Genomic DNA, 26,042 nt, shown 5'->3' with positions numbered 1-26,042 from the left:
TCTTTTTGAAAAAACATAATTTTGAATCCCTGCACTTTACTTGAGTTTTGTTATAGGTCCCTGTACTTTTTTTATATTCTAGGTCTCTATGCTTTTATTTTTTGGTGTTCTAGGTTCCTCCATGAGCGGTGTTATAGGGACCCTAGAACACTGAAAAAAGTACAAGGACCTAAAATATTAAAAAAGTATAGAGACCTATAGCAAAAACTTGAGCAAAGTATAGGGTCCAAAGTTATGTTTTCCCTTTCTTTTTCTTTGTTATCTCTTTTCTCCATTTTCTTGAGTTATAAACAAAGTAAATCTTTTATAAGTATTTTTTTATATATAAATATAAATCTAGATACATGATTTAAAAAACAATGCATGCTTATTGGATTCGTTTTTGAAATAGTTTTTCTTCCAAAATGTGTAATCCTATATTTAAATGTGCATAAATGAGAAGTTAGGCTTGGTTTGGATATGACAAATTGGAGGGAAATAATGAACAAAAAATTAGAAAGAAAAACTTTTAAAAACATTGAAATTTAATGACTTGTTCATCACCCGGGAAGAGATAGGGTTGAGAATAATGTCCACAGAGGACTATAGTCTTAAAAATAATATACAAGTTATAGAAAATATCAAAATACCATTCTCTTGCATTCCTTTTCAAGTTGAGATTATAAAAATTCCTGATGACTTCTGAAGACCAATACAAAAAAAAAAGAATAATATTTTATATTTCCAATACATGTATGCTTTCAAGATTATGGTCCTCTCTTCATGTTTTATTTTCCCTCTGTCACAATCCTCCCATGTGACAATGTTTTTTTCTTTGGGGAATCAACAATGGTTGAAATAGGTTGGTTCAAGGTATACAATTAATATATATGTATAAATACGAATTAAAGTTATTATGATTTTTTTTTGTGAAAGTATCCTACTAATTCCCATTTCCTATTATAGGATGTTTTTAGAAAGATGTTTTTTAATCCTTAACATAAAGCATGGTGATAGGATATTATATTTACATTTTTTTTCAATGTGTTACTCTTATTTAAATCATTAAATACGAAATAGAATATGACTACAAATTTTAAAAGCTTCATTTAAACATGATAATACTTAAAGTTTATTTTTTTTCAAATAAAGATTAATGAATTTACCATATTTTATTGATTCTAATGAAATTTAAATAGATCTGCTTTATAATAAGAACAGAGGGAGTACATTTTAGACTAACACTAGTATATTCACCCGTGCGTTGCACAGGATGTTATTTTTATAACTTCCTCTAATGGTTAGATGGTAAAAATATTTACATATTGAGATTAATTATATGTCTAAAATAATAATAAGACGTAACCTATATGTAAATGATCAATATTTAAGAATGACGGTGAAAAAATTATGGTGATGACACATTAGGTAAATTTTAAACCACTATTTGATCTCAGGTAGGTAAAACATATGTATATGAATGCAACCACTTTATTACACCAAATAAAGAGTCAACAAAAAAATTATGGCATCTTAATGAATAGGCGGCTGTCATACATTAGTTAAATTATTGAAAATCTCCCTATAGACTATGTTTGACGTAACATTTATGGGCTTACCATCTTCATCAAGGATTAATATCTTCAATGCTTTCCTACTCCGCACTTAAGATATAGCCACATATAGCTGGCCATGGGTAAAAAGACCGTCTGGTAAATACAACCCAACATTAAGTAAGCTCTAACCTTGCTTTTGTTTATGGTCATAGCGAAAGACAATATAATTGGAAATTTCTCTTTACAAAGAGTGAATGGCAGTTGAGAGTCAGAAGGGGACAATATCAATCCTTAGAATATAGACATTTGTCCTAGCCTTTGATTTGAAATATTATGCTTCGAGATATAGTTTTTACGCCTGGGCTTATAATAGTGTCCCTGCCTGGATGATAATTAGACACGTGCCATAAACAAAGAGATCTAGAATATTTCTTAAGTAAGCATAACAAGAGCTCTAGCTATTAGATATAGCAACTAAAACATGGTTTGGGAGCTAGACAGTATGATAGTTGAGATTTTAAAAACTCAGTGGAATATAAGTCATCTATTGAGTTAATATTTTCATCTTGCTTGCACACACTGTTTGAGCTGAAATACAACACATCATCTTTGGGAATCATAGATAGCATAATATTTGATTAACCTCATTGACTGTAGACACGTGGGTGCTAAATATGGCTCTATCTCTAAAATAAGGCAGGTATTTAAGATGACCAAACAACATTTGGATACATAGAATGATTTTCATTTTATAAGTTCCCTAGACATGCAGTAAAATGTCATTTGGAATGGTGATTTTTGCCTCTCCATCATTATTTCTCCAATCGTCTATCCCTATAGCAATGATCCATTGTGCAACATCATTAAGCTTGTTATTCATATGGGAAGAATTTGGTAGCAATAGTCTCATGTTCTGGGGTAGAGTCATCAGTCTGTAATCCTTCCATATATATGATGAGTTAATGGATGCAAAAATGATTGTCCTTCTACCCATCTCTAGATATCACTGGAAGTATTTGATGAAAATCCCCACCAAAAACTTACCCTTACCACCAAATGGCATGGCAGCTGCCCAAGCATTTTGAAACTTTATAAATCTCTTGAGTGCTTTGTCAACAATGATTAAAAAATCAAACTGGATCAGACAGTCGAACCATCAATGATCAAGCTAACGACTCGATTGAGCCAAAAAAACAATTTGGATAGTTGAGCCGGATTGAACTGCTTTGGACCGACAGTCGAACCGGGAACCGAATTTGATTTTCAAAACTGGACTGTTCAAAGAAATGCCCTTTTTCTTTTTTCTAAAAAATTTTTTTATCAAATTTTTTTATTTAGAAAATGACCAATTTTTTTAATCATTTGATGTTATGTTGTATCATGTGGCTTATTAAGTCATGATAAACTCAAAATGTTTGGTTTTATTTTTAAGTAGCAATTTTAATTTTATTATGTTTAAATTATTATATACATATATAATTTTTTAATTTAATTATTACGTCATCAATTCAACTGTTGGTCTAACCCAATTGGACCATGGGAAACCATGATCACTAACATTTTGTTCAATATCTGATCCGCTTTTAAAAATATTGTTTGTCAACTACTTTCAAAGCAATACTTGCTTGCCATGTGCCTCATCCCATATTATTAATGAGGTGTGACCTATGAAATAACTACCTTGTTTTATGTTGCAAACTGAATTCTTATTAATTGCAAGAGATATACAAAACTGAGTGTGTGTGGTTTTTCACCATAAGGCTACTCAACTTGATGCAACATTTAGAACAATCCTACCACTTTATCTTAGAGAGGTTGACAAAGTGTTCCAAATATAGTTTTACCAGTGCCCCCATAACCATACACCAGACATAAATAGAAATTACCATTGGGGCTAAAATTAAAAACTATACCTTCCTATACACATAATGAAATTAAAGTTTCCAATCTTTAGAATTGATCAAACCTTCTACAAAACCTCATACATCCTCACAACATGTAGTGATAGACTGAGAGTAGTGACCTTGCTCTAGCTTCAAAAGCACTTAACATCGATGCAGGAACCCGATGAATTGAGGGCAAGTAATGACAAACCACAATAATGTGTACGTTGTTTAAAAATTAGACCAAAGGCTAATGGTTGTATCTACTGTTTATATAGACTTGCTGTAGCTATTCAAATTAGGCGTGCATATAATATATATAATATAAGGAATGTGCATAAACTACCTAAAAACAAAACTACATAATATGCATTATATACACATTTAAATTTAATTATTTGAATCAAATAAAAAATTTCCAATTATCACAAACTACCTAAAATTAGACGTTGCATATATATATATATGTATGTATGTATGTATGTATGTAAGGAAATAGCTACAAATAAATTGGAAATTATCATAAACTACCTAAAACATAAACTAAATAATATGCATAATATATACATTTATCATTTAATTTTATTGACTCAATTAAAAAATTTCCAATTATCATAAACTACCTAAAAAAATTCCAATTACCTAAACTTCCTAAAATGGTCAAAATCACCGTGAGAAATCTCCAAAAAGTCATTTTATTATGATTGTCTTATTATGGTCAAAAACTTCCTAAAGTACGATTTTTAATTATTTGATATTAAATCCTAAAATTATTAATCAAAATAAAATGGATTCAAGAATTCAATTACTCACAAATTTATCCCATGATTATACTTTCCATAACTTAAAGAATGAAATCACGAAATTAATTCAGTACATCCACACACGTTAAATGCATGCATTATTGTTTCAAAACAATGAATAATAATTATCATGAGAGAAAATTATTTAACTTGCGTACACTTGTGATCACAGGAGAAAAAAATCGAGCTGATGTGGCTTCATAATATGCTGACACGTGTGCTTGGGGTTCCTGATTATATATATATATTATATATATAGATTAATTAATAGGAAAATGCCTTATATTTTGGACATTTTGGAGTAAGTACTTCTAACTATCTCACCCAAATTAATAAGAAATAGTTAAATCATTAAAATAGTCTAAAATGAAAATAAATCTTTTGGTAATGCTACTTAAAAAGTATGAATTAAAAAGAGAGGACAAGTTCTTAGAACTGTAATAAAGAGTGATTTTTAGAAAACATCTAATTAATGTTTCGTTTTTCAATCCAAAGTAACTAATTTAGATAATCATTAATATTTTAAAAAAAGTGACAATATATAGAAAACGAATGAGTGCAAGATAACCTTTAAAAGGCTTCTTGATCCAAAATATGATATATGTAATATTTCGTGTTTTTTTTTTCAATCTCACCTTTCTCTCAATGATTATCAGCTGACTTTAAATTTTTTTTATTGCATTGTTTATTGGATTTTTTTTTAACTCCAAAGATGTCACTTAATTTGATCATTATTGAATTGAAAGGTAAAAATTGAAAGATGAGATTTCTTCCATCACGGTTTATAAATACTTTTAATTTGGAGGTGATATTTTGTTCCAAAATACAAGAGATTTTGATGAAAATAAGATTTTGTTAATTGTATTTGTTCAATACTACCCTTCCTTCTTCTTATATCCTTCTGCTATCTCTATTTTTCAGTGTTTTCACTACTTATATTATTAAAAGTAAGAGTATTTTAAAAATTTATATTTTTATTTTTGAAAAAAATATGATTGTAAAGTGTAGATTTACTAAATTTTATTGAGATACATAATTTTTTTAAAATATTTTATAATTTGAGATTGCGGGAGTTACTTTTAAACAAAAGAATATAAATACCATTCTTTGAAAAAATATGAATTACTTACTTTTATCCTATATTTTCTTTGATCCTATTTAATAGTAGTATACTTTTTAAGTTCAAACATGCTTTATCAAAACTAAGGAATACTTTAAAATCATTAATTCTCTCTAAAGGTATAATAAGTTTTTAACTTTGTTCTTATTAAATAGACATCTTTTAATTATATATTCTCTTACACTCATAGGTGATAAAACGGACATTTGTGATAAAAAATCAATGATATGATATAAGCGGATTAAAAAAATATTTTTTCTACATCTTATAAATAGGAGCTAGAAGAGCATTCCATCTGGCCATAATATCAGAATTTGTAACTAGTTCATAGTTCTAAAAAAATTAGATAAAATCTTAATCTCTTAGAAAATTTTATATATTTCCAATTTTCAATTATACCCTTAATGAAATCCTATATAGTGGCCTTAATAATGGAAATTGAAATTTAAATGCATTATTTTAAAAAAATTAATAAATGAAGTAGTAGTATAATTAATTAGAAAATAAATATAAAGATTACTAAAAATTTCTCCATACTACAGTGTATTGAAGAAAAAGTAATAAAATGAAATAGTAATATAATAAAAAAAATTAAAAAATTACTCCATGCTAGGAATATTTATATTCAAGAATGGCACGCTAGCGTGAATGCATGTGAACGTGTGGAAATCATGCACCACGTGCAACACGTCAGCCTCTGTTGCTTATCTGTCTAGATTTTAATTTGATATTTGAAGTTTTTATTTTATATTTTGAGTAAAACCAGTGACTAACCCATCCATGTGCTAAAATTACAGGGACATCTCTCTTTACTTTTAAAAAACAGCACTTTAATTTAATCCTTAATACCGTTAGGAATATTTTATTAACGATTCTAAAATAATTAATTTTTATTTGTAATATGTAAAAAATTTTAAATTATTAATTTGTCCTTATGATCTAATTGGTATCCTCTCTCCCCCAATAAAAAATTTAAATAATTAAGATTGTCAATATTTAAAATAAAAATTTAAATTTTGCTAAAATTAAAAAAACGAACAAAATCAGTGAGTAATTTCTTATATTAAATTATATTTTATAAATTTTTTGATGAAAATATTTTTTAAATTTGTTTGTTTTTTTTGAACTTACGTTTGAGTATTATTTTAGCCAATTTATATATTTAATTTTTTTTAAAATTACCAAATAAATACATTTACATAATAAAAAAATTTAAAATATATATGCATTACTTTTTTAAATATTGACATTATTGTCCTGTTGTTAAAAGACCACAATACCCCTCGCAAATCAAATTTGAAAATCCAAAAAAAAAAAGTTCGACTAGAGGCTTTCATGGGCAGTGGAATGGACAAACAAAGAAGAGGAAGAATTGGCAGCATCAGCAACTTGTTAACTTCTTGGCAACTTGAGGAGTAATCATGTGATACCAAGGAGACAATGATACCCAGGGGACATTGACGGTAGCATTAGAGTTTTTGCAGCTTTGGGTCTGAGGTGGATTATTTGACACCCTTAATCTTTGTTTCTCAACTTGTTTAATTTATTTGGAAGTTTCTATTGTGATTTGTGGGGATTTTATCCCATGACCAATAAACCACAATTAATTTTTGGCAATGTTGAAATAGGTTGTGAATTTTAGGAAGTTTGGGTGGTAAGAAAGGATGGTGAAGGGGAAGCGAAACTAACAATCTACTTCTTTAACTCATTACTACCGACTTTAGAAAGTTCATATGTAGATGTTATTTTGCATGAGAAGAGGGGGATGGGGAAGAAAGTGGTATGTCATCCTTCCAATAGGATATATTTTAAAAATTAGATATTATGTTATGTACCTTGGTTATAATTTCTTTTTGAATGCACACAAGCCCAAAATTTTTGTCAACTTCTTGCATATATGAAACCTGATGAATATGGACAAATACCTAACTTAACTTACCTAATTTTTGTCAATCGTTATGGGGTTTAATTTTGTTTTTGCAAAATTTCTAACTTAGCTGTTGTGTGCATTTTTTTTTTTTTTTGCAAAATGCCCTGACTTGGTTTTTGTGGGGATTTGATTTTTGTATTTACAATTGTATATGGATTAAATTTACATGAAAAGAGGGCTAAATGCCCAAAAAGTTTCATTTTATGTCATTATACTGTTAAATTTTACGTTGAATAATAATAAATGAAGGATGTATTACTTAGCTTTCAAATTTTTTAAACTTTGTTGTTAATTTTGTTGGTATTGGGATTGAGTTGAGTTGAATTAGGTGATATAAGATAGTACAGGGATTAAATTCAATGTAAAGTGAAGGCAAAATGTTCTAGAAAGTTCTTCTTTTAAGCCGTTTTGTTAGTTGATTTTAGTTTGAAATAATAGTTTAAATTATAGTTTGAAAAGTAATAGTTTAGATTAAAGTTTGAATGTAATTATATAAACTCTCACCAAATTTTGGTAATTCATTCGGGACCATTTGAAATTGTTGTTTGATTGTGAATTTACAATTTGTGTTGTTATATTATGACCTTGTTGAAATTGTGATTGTTTGTGGTTGCATAATATTGATGTTATTGTTTATTTTTGTTGTGATTGAAATGAAGGCAAATAGCCTAGGAAAGTCTTATTTTTAAGCTATTATATTGCTGAGTTTTGTTTAAGATCGAGTACTTGCAATTAGTTTAGCATAATTGTAGGTATTATCTTAAATTTACTTCTGCTGATGGACAGCTAGATAATAGAAAGGATATAATAAAATTATTTAATATGTAAGTTTATATTTCAATTAACTTTTATATATGTTTCATCATTTCAAATTTTTAACTTCGGCTTATTTTCTTTCTTATTGGTGTTGTAGTGCTTTCACACCCAAACAAACTTTCCTATATGATTAAGGTACAAGTTATATGATCAAGCCTACACTAATTGAAAGATAATAAGATACTTATCACTACTAATTTAAACAATCAATAATAACTTTTAATTAATTCAATTTACATGTCTATTGTTTTCTCTGCACAATGCTCATGACGAATAGCATACAGCGAGGATTGTGATGGGATGACTCTAATTCTCGCCATGGTATTTATGTTATTCAGCTTCAATTGTATGTGACTATGAATTTTAATTCACTCAATTAATTAACTTTATTGTTATATTATATTATGTAGTATTACCCTAATTCATATTGTGAAGAATTCGGGAACTATTACATCAATGAAGTCATCAAGGAATGATATAAGTATGTTTTCCAACTGTGGACAAAAAAAATAAGTGAGCTGGACATTTTTTCATATAGTTTTTCTCATATAGGTTTTATAAGTTAGAATAATTTTGGTTTGGTATAGCAAATAATTTTGTTTCACTATTGAAAAATTGTATAGCAAATAATTCTACTTTTATATAGTCTGATTAAAATTGTTAGTTATGTATAATTGTTATTAGTTTATTATAATTTTGAATTGGACTAGACTTTTTATTGTATTTGAATTGTATTGTTGCAAGGAGATTTCTAGAAATGCAGCCCTTATTATAAAAATATGACCATAACCATCCAATATAAGCCCTATATTGGCTGTTATGGTCATAACCTTTCAATATATTCTTCCCTCCTATAACTCCTATGTTAGACCACATATTGGACGCTTCTTTGAATCATTCAATATTATAATATTGGATGATTGTAATAACTATCCAATATTTAATTTTTTTTATTGGACAACCAATATTTAATTTTTTTTATTGGACAGTTTATAATTGTCCAATATAAGCAAAAAGAATTATCCAATATGCCTTTTTTTATAGTAGTGTCAAATTTTTGAGAGGTCAAATATTTACACCTCAAGTACAAATTGCTTCCAAGGCTATCCACAAGCTAAAATAGTGCATATGATGATTAATATACAATTAATCATATCATCTATGATTAATATCATCATAAGTGCTTTTCTAACTCTCTATTATAGCACTTTAAATATCCAAAAGTCACAACTACCCATATTTACTCACACCCATTTGGTGTATTAGCTTCCATTAACTCCAACCAACTTTATTAAACTCATTTATAACTATTAATAGCTATCATAACTCCCTAACAACCACATGCATGGCCTCCCAACCACAAAATCCGTCCATCATTATAAGCCCAAGCTTATGGATGCCTAAAACCATTAATACTAGGTTTAGTTAACTCAAACAATTCCACAAAATCCATTTAAGTCAATGAGTTCAAATCTATAATTCAATAAGAAGTTTGAAAATCACTTCTCAACTACAAACCCTAACTCAAGACTAGAGTATAGAGGAAGAGGAAGGTAGGACAGACTTACCTTGGTGAGTAGAAGCCCCAAAATTGTCACGCCTCAAAATATAGAAGAGATTGGCATGAGATATGTGTACAAAACACATATCCCTTGAGACTTAATTCAAGAAAATTTTCTAGTACTTAATTATAGTTATATTGAAATAAGAAAATCCTGGATAGTTTTATTTACAGAAAAGCCTTAATAATTTTGTAAGAATTTCGACAGCATCTCACTTATAAGTATGACCGCCTAAAAATCCCACAATACAATTCTTAGAAGGAGAATATCGCTAAGATCAAGAGCACATATCATGCCCCAAAATATAAGGTGTGACCCGCATGGGATATGCATGCAAAACTCATATCCCATAAGCCTTAACTAAAGAAATTTCAAATTTTTAAACCATAAATACATAAAATATAAAATAGAATTGTTAGATATTTTATTTTTATTATTATTAATTATTTTTTATATTTTTCATGCAACCAAAATTCAAAATTTCCTATAAAAATTTAGCAAAATGTATCCTAAAAATGAGACTTCCTAAAATTTATCACTAACAAAGAACAACAATAATACAAACAAAGAAAATTGCACTCCTTACCAACAATTATTCAATCTTATAATAAAAATGAGGATCTTGCTTATAATCAACATGGAGCCCCTAGTGCTAGACCATTGATTTAACACATAGTTCAAATTACATCAAATGGGTCTTGCCAAAGTAATTCTTTCACTCCATTTGAATGATAAAATGCTACAATGAACATGTTTGAAATACAAGTTGAGCATTTCCATCTAAGACCAAAATATTTTTCAGTAAATAACGTTCCAACAATAAACAATTGAACATGAATGAAAGGAAAATTTGAAACAATTATGTAAGTTGGAGATAACAATTTTCATAAAAATTTAATAAACTTCAAAATAAAATGGCTCTATATAAATTTAAAAATAATTTTGAACAATTAAAATATCAGATCAAATATTGTTGTCATGTGATTTCAAGAAAACAAATAAACAAAATAAATAATTATACATAAAAGACTATAAAAAACCAATTAGATGTAAAATCACCAAATAATCTAATTTATAATTATAAGGACTTATCAAAACCATTAACAAACGTGGACATATAGTCCACGAGGGTAAATAACCAAATGCAACTCTTACCATGAAGACAAATGTGGACACTACATTTTACCAGTTCTTCTTATGCAACAGACCTCACGTGGCTTTTGACCCTAACCTCCTTTTTCTTGTCCTAATGGGGCTTATGGGTGGAATATTGACCTATAAAGGAATGGAAGGATAAGTAATCAAACACAGTTGAAGCCACGAAACAAATGTGGATATATAATCCACGAGGGTAAGTAACCAAACATAGTCAAAGCCACGAAACAAATATGAGTATGATGATCATGAATAACCACCCCTTCATTCCATGTGTGTGGCCATCGCATGGGGCAAGCAACTCCTATAAGCACCCTGCTACCTAGGTATACCATGATGCATCAAGGCTAATGGAACTACCATTAGCAACCAGTTTTCTATATAAAGTCCCTTTTTAAATCTACTTGTAAACATGAGAGAAAATTATCATTTGTAAAATAATTTCTCTTCTCAGTATCAAACTTGCATGAAACATGTAAAACATCAATCTTTCTAAATATAGAAAATTCATAATTAATATTTCATAAATTATTCACTAATTTTTATGGTTGGCTTTGCCAAAGAACAGACTACTAAAATTTGTAAAAGCATCTTCATCAATCTAAAAAGTATAAGCCATGATTCTAAAAAGTAAAACAATGTAATTAACAAAGGAGCTAATGCAAGAGAAATATATAATATCTATAAATTCTTAAAACAATATTTTGATAAAGAAAAAATTGATTAGGATATTATTCACTTACGGGAGACATTTTTAAATATATAATTTACTCCTAATTAGCTACTTTTGTAATATTATTCGCACCTTAATTTCCTGTTGCCCAAGGAACAATATTGTTATTTCTTTTATATATCTTATCATTCCAAATCATCCATCCAAACAAATTTAGAAAAAAAAAATAGAAAAGAAAATCTCTAACTTTAACCTTTTACAAATAGAATACCATGTTGAATTTAACCAATGAGTCTTTGGCTTACAATTGCATAAACAATATTCATGTTTCCAAGTCTTCTAAAAGAGAACAGACAATTTTTTTTTTTTTTTACTATGACTTATTCCACATTATCCATCACACACACACACATCCACTTTCATTAACTTCAATTCTCATCCTTTCACCAAGCACTTTATATGTACTTAAAAGTTAACATAAAAACAAACTTAATCCATGAATTATTAATCAAATATCTTTTTCCAACATATTTCATTGTAGGGAATAATAGCCTATTATATCAATTTACCAAGTGATAGTATATTATCATATATATTTGTTATCATAGACTAAAATTCTCTTATTAAACATTTCATCAAACATTCAAGTTTAAACCATACAGTAATCATCCTAATCTTTAGCTATTTCTCCCAAAAAATTTCAATCATCATCATTTAAATTGATCATGCTTCTCAAATTTAATTCCTTGCCAAGAATCAATTTCAACTAAAGAAAGAAACTCAATCAAATATCATTACTCAAAAGGACAGCACTAGTTCATAGAACAAAATTCCAAGCAATATGGAAAGAAGAACAAAAGCATTTAGCACAGTTAAATAATAACAAGAAATACGAGAAGCCTTAGCTAAAAACATCATTCACTCACTAGCATGTGCACCAATCCGAATCTGTTTCTTCTGCTTTTTTTTTTCCCCCAAACCAAAGAAAGCAATTAAAGTGGGGCACACCTATCTCGTGTAAACTCCTCAACTTTCAAATTCAGTATTGGAAAAATAAATTTCCATGTCCTTCTTCCACTCACGGTCAGCAGCTAAAATAGTGGAGATAAATAAAATTCAACCCACCCTCTCTACACACTATTGCACGCGATAGAAAAGGAGGAAGGAGAAAGTTTAACACATACCCGAATCAATGAAACAAACGAAAAACAAAGCGTTAGCATTGGAACTCCTATACACGCACACCAACACACAACGTCACCAAACAGAGAAGAGGAATGGGAAGACAGAAAAAAAAAGAATGGAAGAAGAATCTCGCGACTATGGCAACGGATGAACACTTCACAAAACGTGCCGTCAATGAACGAAAGGAAGGAAGAGGAAGAATGTTCTCGAAGCTTTCCCTCTCTTGGATGCAGAACACACGAATGAATGGGGAAGTGAGGATGTTATATCTTTTCAAGAGGAGCATTTTGGTAATTTCATTGCAAAAGCAAAATATATTATTTTCCTTTGGCATCAATTTCCTATAACATTTATTTAACTTTCATAGAAACATCATAAAAATATATTAGTATTAATTTCAATCTTGTAATTATTTTGAGCGTCAAAACATACATATATATATATATATATACCACACATATTTATAAATTTAAATTTCAAAACACTATTGACAAATACATATTAAATACTTGATTTATTTTAATTTTCTTTTCCAAGTTTGCACCAAATTTTTTTCTTTTAATTCTAAAATTAAATTGTTTATTGCATAAAAAAAATTCTTGAATTTGCTAGTCATTACAACACAACTCCATCCAACCAACAGACAGAGTGTATAACCAAATAAGAACCCTAAATATAGCCTATGTAGAGCATCTATAAATATTTTTAAAAAAATAAATAAATTTCAAAATTACATCAAAAAGATATATTTATAAAACAAATCTCCACCTTACTCAGCAAAAAGTTCCTCAGTGCTTAGCAAGACATACAATGTCAGCTACACTATCTGAGATCAAAAATAATTTTTCAGTGAATAACATCGCAATTACAGTTGATGAAAATAATGGAAGGTACATCAATGAGTTTCTTATAAACTTAATAAAATAATCAATTGAAAATAATATAACATATACCTCATATATATATATGTCAGCAATTATGTAAATAAAAAAAACTATGACTATTTGAATTCAGTTACAATTTTACTATAAATTCAAGTTTCACTTTAAACATCACATGTTTAAATACTTTGGAAATTATATAGCTCAGTATAAAAATCCAAATATGATAAAAATAATAGTTTATTTTAATAGATCAAATTTTAAGAAAAATGAATTTTTTCCAAACTCACTCTTTAGTAAGACTTGATCAAAACAATTAACAAGCATTGACACACAGTTCACAAGGGTAAATAACCATCAAGTGTAGATATATAGTCCACAAGGGTAAATAACTAACAAGCATAGCTCAAGCCCACAAGACAAGTACAAGCATAAAGCCTACAAAATCAAGCGCAAGCAAAAGGCTCACAAAAATAAGCATGAATGTTATGCTCACGAATAACCATTCTTCTATTCCACATGCATTGACTATGGTATGGTGCTAGCACCTCCTAAGCACTCTACTAGATAGGTGTACCATGGTGAGCTAAGGCCAAATGGTATTGTCATTAGCAATCAACATTCTGATTTAATCTCGCGTTCTGATTTAATCCTACATTTTAAATCAAACATTTCCAATATAGCATATTCTCTCAAGTGTTCAATTGAAAGATAAATCCAACTATTTTTGTAGACTACAATATAATGAAAACATTTTCATGTATAACAGTTGATAATAAAATTAAAATTATGAACCATAAAAATAAATAAATTAATTAAATTAAAATACCCTATCATTTGTTCTTGTGAAATAAAAAAAATTATATACATAAATAAAAGAGAGGGCACATAAATATACTAGATCAATATTTTTATGAAATGAATTTGTTAACGAGTCATTGAGATACTATTCACTTACCTAAGACATTTCCAAATATATTATTTACTCATAATTAGCCATTTTGTAATAATATCTGTGCCTTAATTCTCATAATATCTAACGAGGTCGAGCGATCTATGACATGAAACAGGGGTGGCACACCCCGTATTTAGGGCATGACTGGCACAGAATATGATGTAGACTCACATTCCTTAAGCCATAATTTGCCAGAAAATTAATTCGAGATAATGACAAATAATTTATGTCTAAATTAAAATTCGTAAATGTTTTCGATTATTATAACATTCCCTCTTGTATTATATGTAACTCACCTTAAATTGATGGTCATTTTTTTAAGTTATTTTATGTAGCAAGTCGATTATTAATTACTTATTTTAATTTATCCTTTCACAATTTTTTATAAGTAGAGTACAATGTTATATATATTTCATTCGTCCTAGTTTATAAAACACTTTTTAGCAAAATTATACATAACAATAAAGTTCTTTAAATATAACTTACAACATTATTTTTTTAAACTACAAATATAAATTTTTAGAAATACCTTTCATTTAATGTAAACTTATTTGTGAAACGTTAAATAGAGAAAGAAAGAAAAAAAAATATAATAAGAAAGGAATAATAATATCAAAACAAGTATAATTAATGAAATTTTATTTTTGTCAAAGCGCCTTATATTTTAGGACAACAAATCACTTTGAAAAGTGTCTTATAATCTGAAATAGATTGAGCATGATAAAGAAAATATTTTTAAAAATAATGTATTTAATAAGGATAGACTATAAAATTTATTTTGTTCTTCTTGATAATATCAATAGTTTTAACTATTTCTCATTGATTTTGATATGATAGTTAAAAATGACCTGCTCCCTCTTGTCTTATTATGAGATAAAATTTGAAAGCTTTTTTTTTTGTTCTTAAATATAATACAAAGTCAGAGTAATTAATGCTTTTTCAATATAATTTCACTCCTTGTTTGATTTTTGTCAATTGAATTCTTAAACAACAATTTATTATAGTCGTTAATTACAAGATTGGTAAAAATAAAAATTACATTTTTTTACAATTTTAAGATTATAAATTATATTTTCAATAAGCAAAAAAATTATTAATTTCATTTTATATTAAAGGAAGGAAGGAGTATGAGAAGCAAAGAAATGACAACGTATGGTTTTTTGCGTTCACATTTGAACGATCATCATTCATCCACCATTTGATTGATTTAGGCCCTCCATTTTTATTTCAAAATAATATCTACTTTTCATTTCAAATAGATTTTAGGCGTTTTTAATATTCTATTTTAAAAAAACATAAAAAAATAATATTGAATTTAGATTGTCTTTTGTACTCACTAGGGGATGGGTACCAAGCTACATATATATTTATAAAAATTAATAGTAAAATTTAGATTGTCTTTTGTACTTACTAGGGGATGGGTATCAGGCTACATATCACATATGGTGAGGTCTGGACCATTCAGATTTAACAAAATTTTATTTTTATTTTTATCAAATCTAAAGTTTTTTAATAAATATCTGTTTATGATCAATTTGACCAGTACAGATTTAGTGTAGACCAACTAATTTAATATTATGTTTTTTTTTAATTTTATAAATTGACATCGGAATATTTGTTGGACCGTACTTATATAGTCTATTGAGATATATTTATACAAATGGATTTAATATTAAAAATGTTAGTAATTTATATAAATTTTTATTTTAATAAATACAATGTTAAAATATAAAAAAAATTAAAATGATCAGGAAAAAATTATTTTGAGATAAAATAAATGACCCAAATCTGTAAAATGGCTGATGAGTATGTGGTGCTCAAAGGGAACGCATGATTTTTACGCTGAGTTAACCTACGAAACCAATGAAATTTGGACACATGAGGTATATATTCACAGGCCTCTCAATTTCCTTATTTTTTTTTTAAATCATATGAAAATTTACATTTATGCCAGTAATTTTTGATTGAACGAAGAGTCGATCTTATTTGTAAGTCATCAATAACATTTAAAATTATATATTATTTTCATATTTATTCTTGATTAATATGTGTCTCAATAAAATACTTTTTATTAATTATCCTCTTGATTAAGGATACTTTTGGGGAAAAAACCTTTCTCAGTTACATCTTAAAGGACCCAACAAAATGCTCCACATTTTTTAACATAATATTTTTTAAAATTTTTTTTAATAGTGATTAAAAGGAGTAAAGGACAAGCTAGGCATTAAAAAATAGACTGAGTAATCTGCTGATAGGCCTTCCAGCTTACCTCCATCCTTACAACTAAGACAACAAATTTGAATCCTACTAGATGGATTTGAGATTAGAGGATTATCTCAATCCTATCTATTTACCCTAGTGACAAGTCATTGCATTTCAATGTTTTTAAAAGTTTTCCTTTCTAATTTTTTTCACTATTTTCCTACAATCTTTTCTATCCAACCCAAGCCTAACTCCTCATTTATGCACATTTAAATATAGGATTAAGATTTTGGAAGAAAAAACTATTTCCAAAACGAATCCAATAAGTATACATAGTTTAAATCTTGTATCTATAATTATATGTATATATAATAAAATACTCATAAAAGATCACATTACTTATAACTCAAGAAAATGGAGAGATAGTTCCAGATAGATTTTAACCAACTTGAATAAAACAATATTGAAGAGGATTACGTGAGTACCATGTAAAAGATTCAAAATTGACCAATTAAAACCTTAAACAGTAATTGGGTTTCTTATCACCGAACTACTTTCAAGGAAAATTAGTTATGCAAATTTGAAATTTACGTACTTCTTTGGGGGGAAAATTCCTGGGGATTCTTTTCTGTAGAAATCTTTAATTTGTGGAGCAGAAAACATAGGACGATAGTCTCCATCTGGGGCTGTGAGCATGGCAGTGATGATTCCACCAGTGCTAGTTCCCGCGATCAAGTCAAAATAGTCTGCGATCCTCGCATTCTCATGCCCAGAAACTTTCTGAATCAAATAAAAAATGGAGAAAATCATATGTTAACTCAACAGACGAGTGACCCAGATTTACATACTACGATAACAATGTACGTACCTGCAACTCTTCCTCTAGTTTCATGAGTAGAATTGCAGGTATGATCCCTCTAACCCCACCTCCGTCAATACTGAGAATAGTGACAACCTTCCCAGCTGATGGAGGCGGTAGCTTTGCTGTTACTTCCATTACTTATCCAGCAACGAAGGTCTCAGAAAAATGATCAGAGAGAGAGAGGGAGGGGAGAGGAGGGAGGGAGGGAGAGTTAGGGATTGCTTGTGTGCTCTTCCTTCGTTGGTGTGAATGGTATTTATAGACCCCTCATCGGCGGGCTACAAATTTTTATATTACTTTTCTTTTTGGAAAAAAAAAAAAATCTTGTGCGTTTGTGTCCTACGTCTGGCTCATTTATTAATGACTTAATTATATTGTAGATCAAGAGATCTCGTCTAGGTCTTCTCTCTTTATAAATAATGAGAGTCAAGCCGGCCATTATAAATTATTCCAAGTGCTGTCGATTTAAATTTGGTCGTTATAAATTATTCCAATATTAGAAACGTACGTCAGTAGATATAGGGCTGGCAGACTGGAAGTTTTTTGTTTGAATTATTTTTTCAGTTGTACAAAGTAGAATTTTCCCCCAAGATTAGTACGAGAATTTATTTTCAAAAATTTGTCCGAAACATTTCTCTTGTGAATAGCTTGGGTACTATTGTGAGATAGAAAGTTTCATAACAAATCTGTGAAATAAGTCGTGAGAAAGAGGCATAGCATGTGGTGCGAACTAATTTTGCGGAATAACAAGTCTGCCAGCGGGGAGGAAAGAAACGAGCAAATATATAAATCTCGTAGAAGCTTGTTCTCAGGGATTGTGTATTTGTGAGGGGCAAATAGGAATATCATTACTGTTTGAAATATTTTTAAGGGGAAATATCATTCAAGGACCATTGAAGCAATTTAATGTCAAACAAAGACCAAGAGATTCTGAAATATCAATATAAGATTATGAGGTTGATTTAAAAATAATTTTATATGGGAAAAGACTACAATACCCCTGTTTTTCTTTTCTTCTTGTTTTTTTAAAAAAACTATCAACTAGCGAATTGTTTCTTATTAAATGTGAATAAATATTTGTTAATAAACGAATGACTACTTATTAAAACATTATCTACACTTGTCTCTTCCCACAACCAAGCTCTTTTAGATTCTTAAACTTTTCAAGTAGGGAATAGCTTCTTGTTATATGAAAATGTATACTTGTTAATTACATATGGTTACTAGTTGAAACATGACCTTCACTTGTTCCTTCCCACATCCAAGCTCTATTAGATTTTTGAAATTGTCAATTAATGAATGGTTTCTTATTGAATATGAGTGAGTATTTGTTAATTAACAAATGACTACTTGTTGAAACTTGACCTTCACTTGTTCCTTCCTACACCCAAGCTCTCTATATTCTTGAACTTGTCAGTGGGCGAGTAGCTTCTTGTTAAATACAAATGTATACTTATTAATTACAATGGTTTCTTGTTGAAACATGACCTTCACTTATTCCTTCCCACATTCAAGCTCTTTTAGATTCTTGAAATTCTCAATTAATGAATGGTTTGTTGTTAAATGTGAGTGAGTACTTGTTAATTAACAAATGACTAATTGTCAATTTAAAAAAAGCATGGGTATTACACTCTTTTCCCATCTACCTTATTTTCAAATCAGTCATCTGGTCCTGCAATGATATTTTAGAATCTTTTGGTCCTTGATTGATATTAAATATTGATCTCAGTGGTCCTTGAATGATATTTTTTCTCATGGAATCATTTCAAGAAAACATGAAATTTGAATAAGAGGAAGAAAACGGAGGCAAATGTTTATAATTTGATATTTTGGTCACTATGATGACCTCAATATTACAATTTTACAAACATCGAGGGATCTAGTCTTGGTTTGTTTTGTTTTTTGTTTTTGTTTTTTGGGTCTAAAGAGTCTCGGTCCTCTTTATATATGCCGAGTTTACAGTCTTGGTTGGCTTGTCATGAATTATATATTCCTAGTTTAGTGCCATCCAACGATCCAACTAGGATTCGATTATTTTGTGTTTCTCTTATGGAAAATAAATCATTTGATTTCCAGGTTTAGTATATTTAGGTTTTATTTTCAGTATTTTAGTAATGGAGCATTGTATCAAATAAAATAAGATATCTAGAAGACCAGTGATAAGTGGTCATTTTACCTTGATTTGATATGTATTTTTGCCCTTTATTAACTAAATAATATACAAAATGAAGTGGAATACGATTAAAATAGGACTAAAGAACAGTTTTCCTTCTAAACTTGAAAGAACCTACCTATATTCACTTACGGAAGACAGGCAGCACAAGACAAAAAGAAACCTAAAAGAATAGCCAGAGATGACCCTACTGCACTAACTTGGAAAAAGAAACAGGTAATGCTTAAGGGTATGAATGGACTCCCCTCGTCACATATGTAAATTCCATCAGTCATACAACCACCTAAAGGCCTCTGTCCTCAACTATCATCAGACATTAACAGAACATAGTTTCAATAAGAAATCAAGCATGAAATGCAATAAGGTCCAAAACTGGAAATAATACACAATATGAACATAAATAATAATCGTTTTAGGCAAGTAACACCATAATCTCAGGTGTACCTCCCATGAATCAAATGAATTGCTCACTGGTCGTTGTTAATCTCTAGAATTTCATGTCATTTCATAATATTTTTCTTGGGTTTTTAGCATATTTTGACCCAATTGTACGTATTTTAAATGTGATCAAGTCAAGAATATTGTACATATTGTTTTGAAAATTTATACCAAGGCTCTATTTTGGTATTTTCAAGCTAATTTATTGATATTTTAATTTCAGCCTATGTTGGGGGCATTTTTGAACACTAAGTGATGCTCTAGAAGGTATTAAGATAAAGAAATCTGGTGCAAAGGTGAGCAATTTTTAGCCAACAAAGTTAGGGTTTTGGAGTATATAAGGTCATTTTTTTCCTAAGGCTATCATTCTGGGCTTTTAGAAGTGCTTGGAAGCATTAGGTGTGCTAGTGCTTGGATTTTGGTGGAAGTAGAGCTAAGATTTGAAGATTTGAAGGGATTTTAACTTGATATCTTGGTTCTTACCTCCTTCATATCAAAAAATAAAAAATAAGAAAAACAAATTTACCTGAAATTACATTTCAATAGTTGATTTATATAATTTTAAAAACTCATAATATTAAATTAGACCATTCAAATTAGAAATATGTTACCCAATCAATTGGTGATAATAAATTTTTATTTTAATAAATATAATATAAAGATATAAAATAAAAACTTTAAATTTGGATAGTTCAAATTAAATTCTGGACAATTCAGATCTTATCATCCTTGCTGATGATGCTCATCGTGGTAATGAGTGCCGAAGCTTGCAACTTGTCGGATATGTATTCGATGCTCATCAGGATTGATTAGCACTGCTGGCTCATCACCTATAAGGTGATCTGGACCGTTCATTTTCTCCTCAAATGATCTCTTTTGCTTATTTTAAATTGTTTTTTAAATATTTTTAATATTATATTTATCAAATTAAAAATATATAAAAATTATAAAAAATTAATATTAAAGTTGGACTGTCCGAAGTACATGTAGATGATCAATTTATAAAAATTACCTTAATTAAGATATAAGAAATGAATGGCACAGATCGAGCGCGCTGAACGTGGATCCCTGCTTTCATTGGTGCGGACGCATGGAAACTGAGCACCAAGAGCAACTTGTACTAATCCTTAGTAATACAAATTTTGTTTTATATAATCTGTTATATAGTAAAATTTGATGTTAATTAAAATAATCTCCCTTGTAGAAAAATAGATGAATGAGGTTCATGAAACTAAAATTAAGAACCCATGTGCAGTCACTTTCAACCTCTATAATCGCAGCCGTTCATCTTCCTTTCTCTCTCTTCGTTCTAACCCATCGTGCCTAAATAACATAGTTGCTGCCATAAATGCAACACCTCACTTGCTAAAATATTTTTAAACAATATCCACTGTGATAGTAAAATCTAAAACCAGTAAAAATATTTATGATGATGGAAAAGGCACATTGGCAAAACAAGGATACCCCAAAATTATAATCAACCTCTATAACAACACCCTCGTCGTCGTTGTCATAAATCACAAATCCAAAACAATATATATATATATATATATCATGAATCACAAATATTGTTGGTAAAAAAAATCCAAAACAATATTATATTATACATACATACATACATACATACATACATACATATATATATATATTTGGTCATGATCCAAAACAATACATTTAACAGTCATCCAAGCAATAATTCAAATCATGGCATGCAGCAGTTGCCTCAAGTCTCTGCTTGCTTCCCCCTCGCAGATCCCAATCCTTCACATGAAATTATTATAAAATGCATGCAGACATGTTTTAGAGATACTTCAGCTAGTGGGAAAAAATAAAAGAATAGTAAATAAATAAATATTAATTAAATAATAAATCATGTAATGCAAATCGTATAACTATATAATGTCATTGCATATATGCAAATGCCCTCCTTATACCATCCTCATCATTTTCGAACCCACGAGTTGTCAGAGCCAAATAAGATCTTTTCATATGATTGGACGCCACCAAGCTCATTAATGGTGAGATGCAACCTAGCCAAAGGTGCAAAACTTAACACTGATCCATGGATCTCCTCTTTTCTATGAGCCATAAAGGTGTCATATGTTCCAAGGAATGACTCCAATCCCAGCAAAAGGAAGGAAAAACACCAAGGGGCCTAAGAATGTGAGCCAACCACTAGGCGCCTAATGGTGGCAAACCATGTGGTCAAATGGATCAATAATCATCACTTCAAGACTTCCAACAACAGCCTCCATCCCAAATAAACACAACTCATATATAAATTCAGCATATACAACTCATGGTAGCAATTACAATCATCATAAACGCTCAACAATTTTGCTTCCAAATCAAATGATATATTCTCATTTTTCAAAAATTTATGCACATATTTAATTATCAATACAACATCCTGCTTAACCAAAAATTTCTCATAAAATCATATTATTTTGAATATACATTGCATATTATATATTCCACCCTGAAACAAAATCAAACATGCGAGGTAAATTAAATGTGGTTTCCTCTAATCAAGAAAAAACAAAAAGAGTTACCCGTACAAACACCTTAGTTGAAGGGCGCAAATTACCGAACTTAATCTACAAAATCATGTGAATTCTTATAAATACCAAATAAATCGACAAAGTCGTTCTACCAATCTAAATTATAGTTTTCCCCAATAATCACATGATTAACCTCAAATTAATCCCTTTGGGCTCCTCATTCATCGCCTCAAATTTCCCAAAAATACTAAAATCCAATCTAACAATATCTATACCAATCAAACCGTTTTCTCAACACTAATCAGTCCAAACAATCCTCTATCAACCATAATCACCATCCAAATCAACAATCATCAACAATTAGAACCTAGCTAGGACTTGCGCTCTAATATGTCTAAGAACCTCAAATCAACAAGATAAACCAATTAAACACTTTAGGAGTCCCTAGGTAGCTTAATCATAATCATTAAACCAAGATTAATTGGTAGAAACCTCAAGGAATTCAGAACCCTAATCCTTACATCAATTATCAACCTCAAATCACCTAAAACATAGAAAAGGGACGTGGATTAGAGCTTAGAATCATTTACTAGAGAGTTGAGAGGCCTCAATCTGTGCTCCAAAACTCCAACTCAATGAACCCTAGCTCTCTCTCTCCCCCTCTCTCTTCTCTTCTAATTATGTCATTTGATAATTTCTAGAAAAAGTTGATATTGAAGATATCTACACATGGCATAGATTGGATCTTGAAGTTAACACATAAGAACCAAGATATAAAGCAAAAATCTCTTCCGATCTTCAAATCTAAGCTGAACCTCCACCAAAATCTATGCACCAACACACTTAATGCTTCCAAGTACTCCCAAGATGCCAAAATGATAGCCTTAGTCGAAAATGACCTTTCTATACTCTAAAATCCTAACTTTATCAGCCAAAAATTGTTCACCTTTACACCAGATTTCTTTATCTTAATACCTCCTAGAGCATCAATTAATGTCCAAAAATGCCCCCAACATGGCCTTGAACCAAAATGTCAATAATTAGCTTGAAAATATCAAAATAGATCCATGGTGTGAATTTCCAAAACAATATGCACAATTTCCTAACTTGAGTATTGAAATTATGTGCAATTGGTTCAAAATATATTAAAAATCCAAGAAAAATGTGAAAAAATGACATGAAATTCTAGAGGTTAACAATGACTATAGTGAGCTTTTCATTCGATTCTTGGGAGATACACTTGAGATTATGATGTTACTTGCCTAAAATGATCTAGACTTCATTTGTTTGTTCTAAAACTATCTTTGCATGCCTATTTAAATTGAACTATGGTTGCTAGTACCATGTGTTTCATTATTGTGGCACAACAATTTTCAAGGAAACATGTACGTAGAGCCAAGGGGGAAGCATGCTATGATTTGAGGCTAGTCATTGTAAAGCCTTAAACTAGTTATTTATGTTTATGTTGTGTAGTATTGCCAATTTCTGATCTTATTGCATTTCATGCTTGATTTGTTATTGAAAATGTAACACTTGCCCCCAGTGTTATCCAAAAATCACACAATTCAAATAAACTAAGTGTGGTTAAGGAATTAATTCTAAAACCAACTTAAGAAACAAACCATTTAAATCACTAAACAGATACACAATTGCAAAGTAAACATTTAAAACCTTCTTTAAATAAAAAAATTTATAAGTTTCATCTATAGCACACGGAAGCAAGCTAAGCAAAAACAAGGTAAAAAGATACTGTCATGACAGCATTGACAGCATTAATTGCTGTCATGATAGCCCTCTCGGGCCAACTTCCGGGAGGTGCTGTTCTATCATCTGATCCCTGATCGAAGAAATTGTAAAGCTCACACGTCACATTCAAAGGGTACTATAAGTGTACCAAATTTCAAAAAGATTCAATGGTCGGATTAAAAATTAGACATGTTAAAATTTTGTTCATTTTTGCTGTCATGACAGCTCATGACAACACCTCTGAACTAACTTCCAGAGTGCACCATTTCATCATCCGACCTCCGATCGGAGCGACTTTAAAGCCCACATATCACTTTTAAGTATTACTATTAGCATATCAAATTTTGGAAAGATCCAACGGACGGATTGAATTTCGTGTATGTTGCAACATTATCACTATTGCTATCATGACAGCACTTTTGTTGTCATGATAGCTCCTCTGGACCAAATTCTGGAGTATGCCATTTATCTGTTTGATATCCGATCGACATGACTCTAAAGCCCACATGAAGCTTATAAAATGTTTTACTTGTGATTTAAATTTTAGAGAAATCCAACGGTCAGATTAAGATTTGGATACCCGGATGCAAAAGTGTAGTTTTTTGGCAAAAATCATTTTCAAAATTGTCCAAATCTCATCCTAATTATCACAAACCTGTGGGAACACTTTGGACACGTTGCATAGGACTAAAAACATCTAATAGAACATTTAAATGATAAAAAAACCCTTTATACCAAAATTTGACCACTTGGATGCCATTTTCCATAATCAACCCTAAACACCCAAAATACACAAATCACACAAGAGTGGCGAAAAACTATTCCAAATATCATATACACATATGAATACACACGCTAAACATTTTCACTTGACTCAGAGATCTCTGTGGGGCCCACGCACCCACTCTTTCTATCCAAGGTGTATGTTTGCCTATAGCACACCATTTGCAATACAACTACTTTGCATTTCCTTATGTAATCACATATATACCAAAATAAATATTTGCTTGTAGTAAAAACTTGGTCTACTAAATAAATCTGTAAAAACCACATATCATAGCCAAGTTTCTTAGCCACAAGTCTACAATCAAACAAAAATTCATACACAAGCCATATAATCCACAAATATACATAATCACATCCTACTGGCACCCTAATCCTAAATACATTACAATAGATTTGCTCAAAAGAAAGGGGTTGCAGTTCTTTACAATTCACAAACAACCCCTAGCTATGCTTCTTTCCTCGTCCTCCACTAGTTCCTTCGCTTAGACCTGAAAATATTGAAAAGAAAGGGGTGAGACAACCACAGTCTCAGTAATAGAGAAATCTATATTGATTATTACAAAGTAAGCCATAATCGAATAAATGAATAATAAATTTAACATAGTACATAATTTAACCATTTAAAATGCATGAATGCATGACATAGGCTGGTATTACCTTTCATGACCAACATAATGCCCCTGGCACTCTTTAACTCATAAGTAAACCTTATACCCACTTGTACCTCCATAGGCACAAAACATAATCTAAGACATGATCTAATCCATTGAACCATCTATGCCCCTTTGACATGAATCTGAGCAATCAAAGCTAACTCGCTCCTAGAGCTAGCCCGA

At 29.8% G+C, this 26,042-nt stretch overlaps 1 protein-coding gene across 1 annotated transcript in view; it reads right to left on the bottom strand.

Annotated features, from left to right (window-relative positions):
• The window catches only part of LOC129289491 (patatin-like protein 1), an 86,670-nt gene extending 68,911 nt beyond the window's left edge, over positions 1-17,759 (bottom strand). The window contains exons 1-2 of the mRNA XM_054926262.1: positions 17,569-17,759; positions 17,296-17,480 (exon numbers count right to left, since the gene is read on the bottom strand). Of these exons, the coding sequence (XP_054782237.1) occupies positions 17,296-17,480; positions 17,569-17,697 (314 nt within the window). The 5' untranslated portion in view covers positions 17,698-17,759. The remainder of the gene's footprint in view (positions 1-17,295; positions 17,481-17,568) is intronic.
• Positions 17,760-26,042: the final 8,283 nt, after the last annotated feature.

Source organism: Prosopis cineraria, unplaced genomic scaffold, assembly GCF_029017545.1.
Source record: "Prosopis cineraria cultivar Desert tree isolate PC_DT_omini unplaced genomic scaffold, ASM2901754v1 PC12, whole genome shotgun sequence".
In the NCBI taxonomy this organism is placed as follows: domain Eukaryota; kingdom Viridiplantae; phylum Streptophyta; class Magnoliopsida; order Fabales; family Fabaceae; genus Prosopis; species Prosopis cineraria.
Note: the sequence above shows the minus strand (reverse complement) of the source record. Positions and strands in the feature narration are given on the sequence as shown.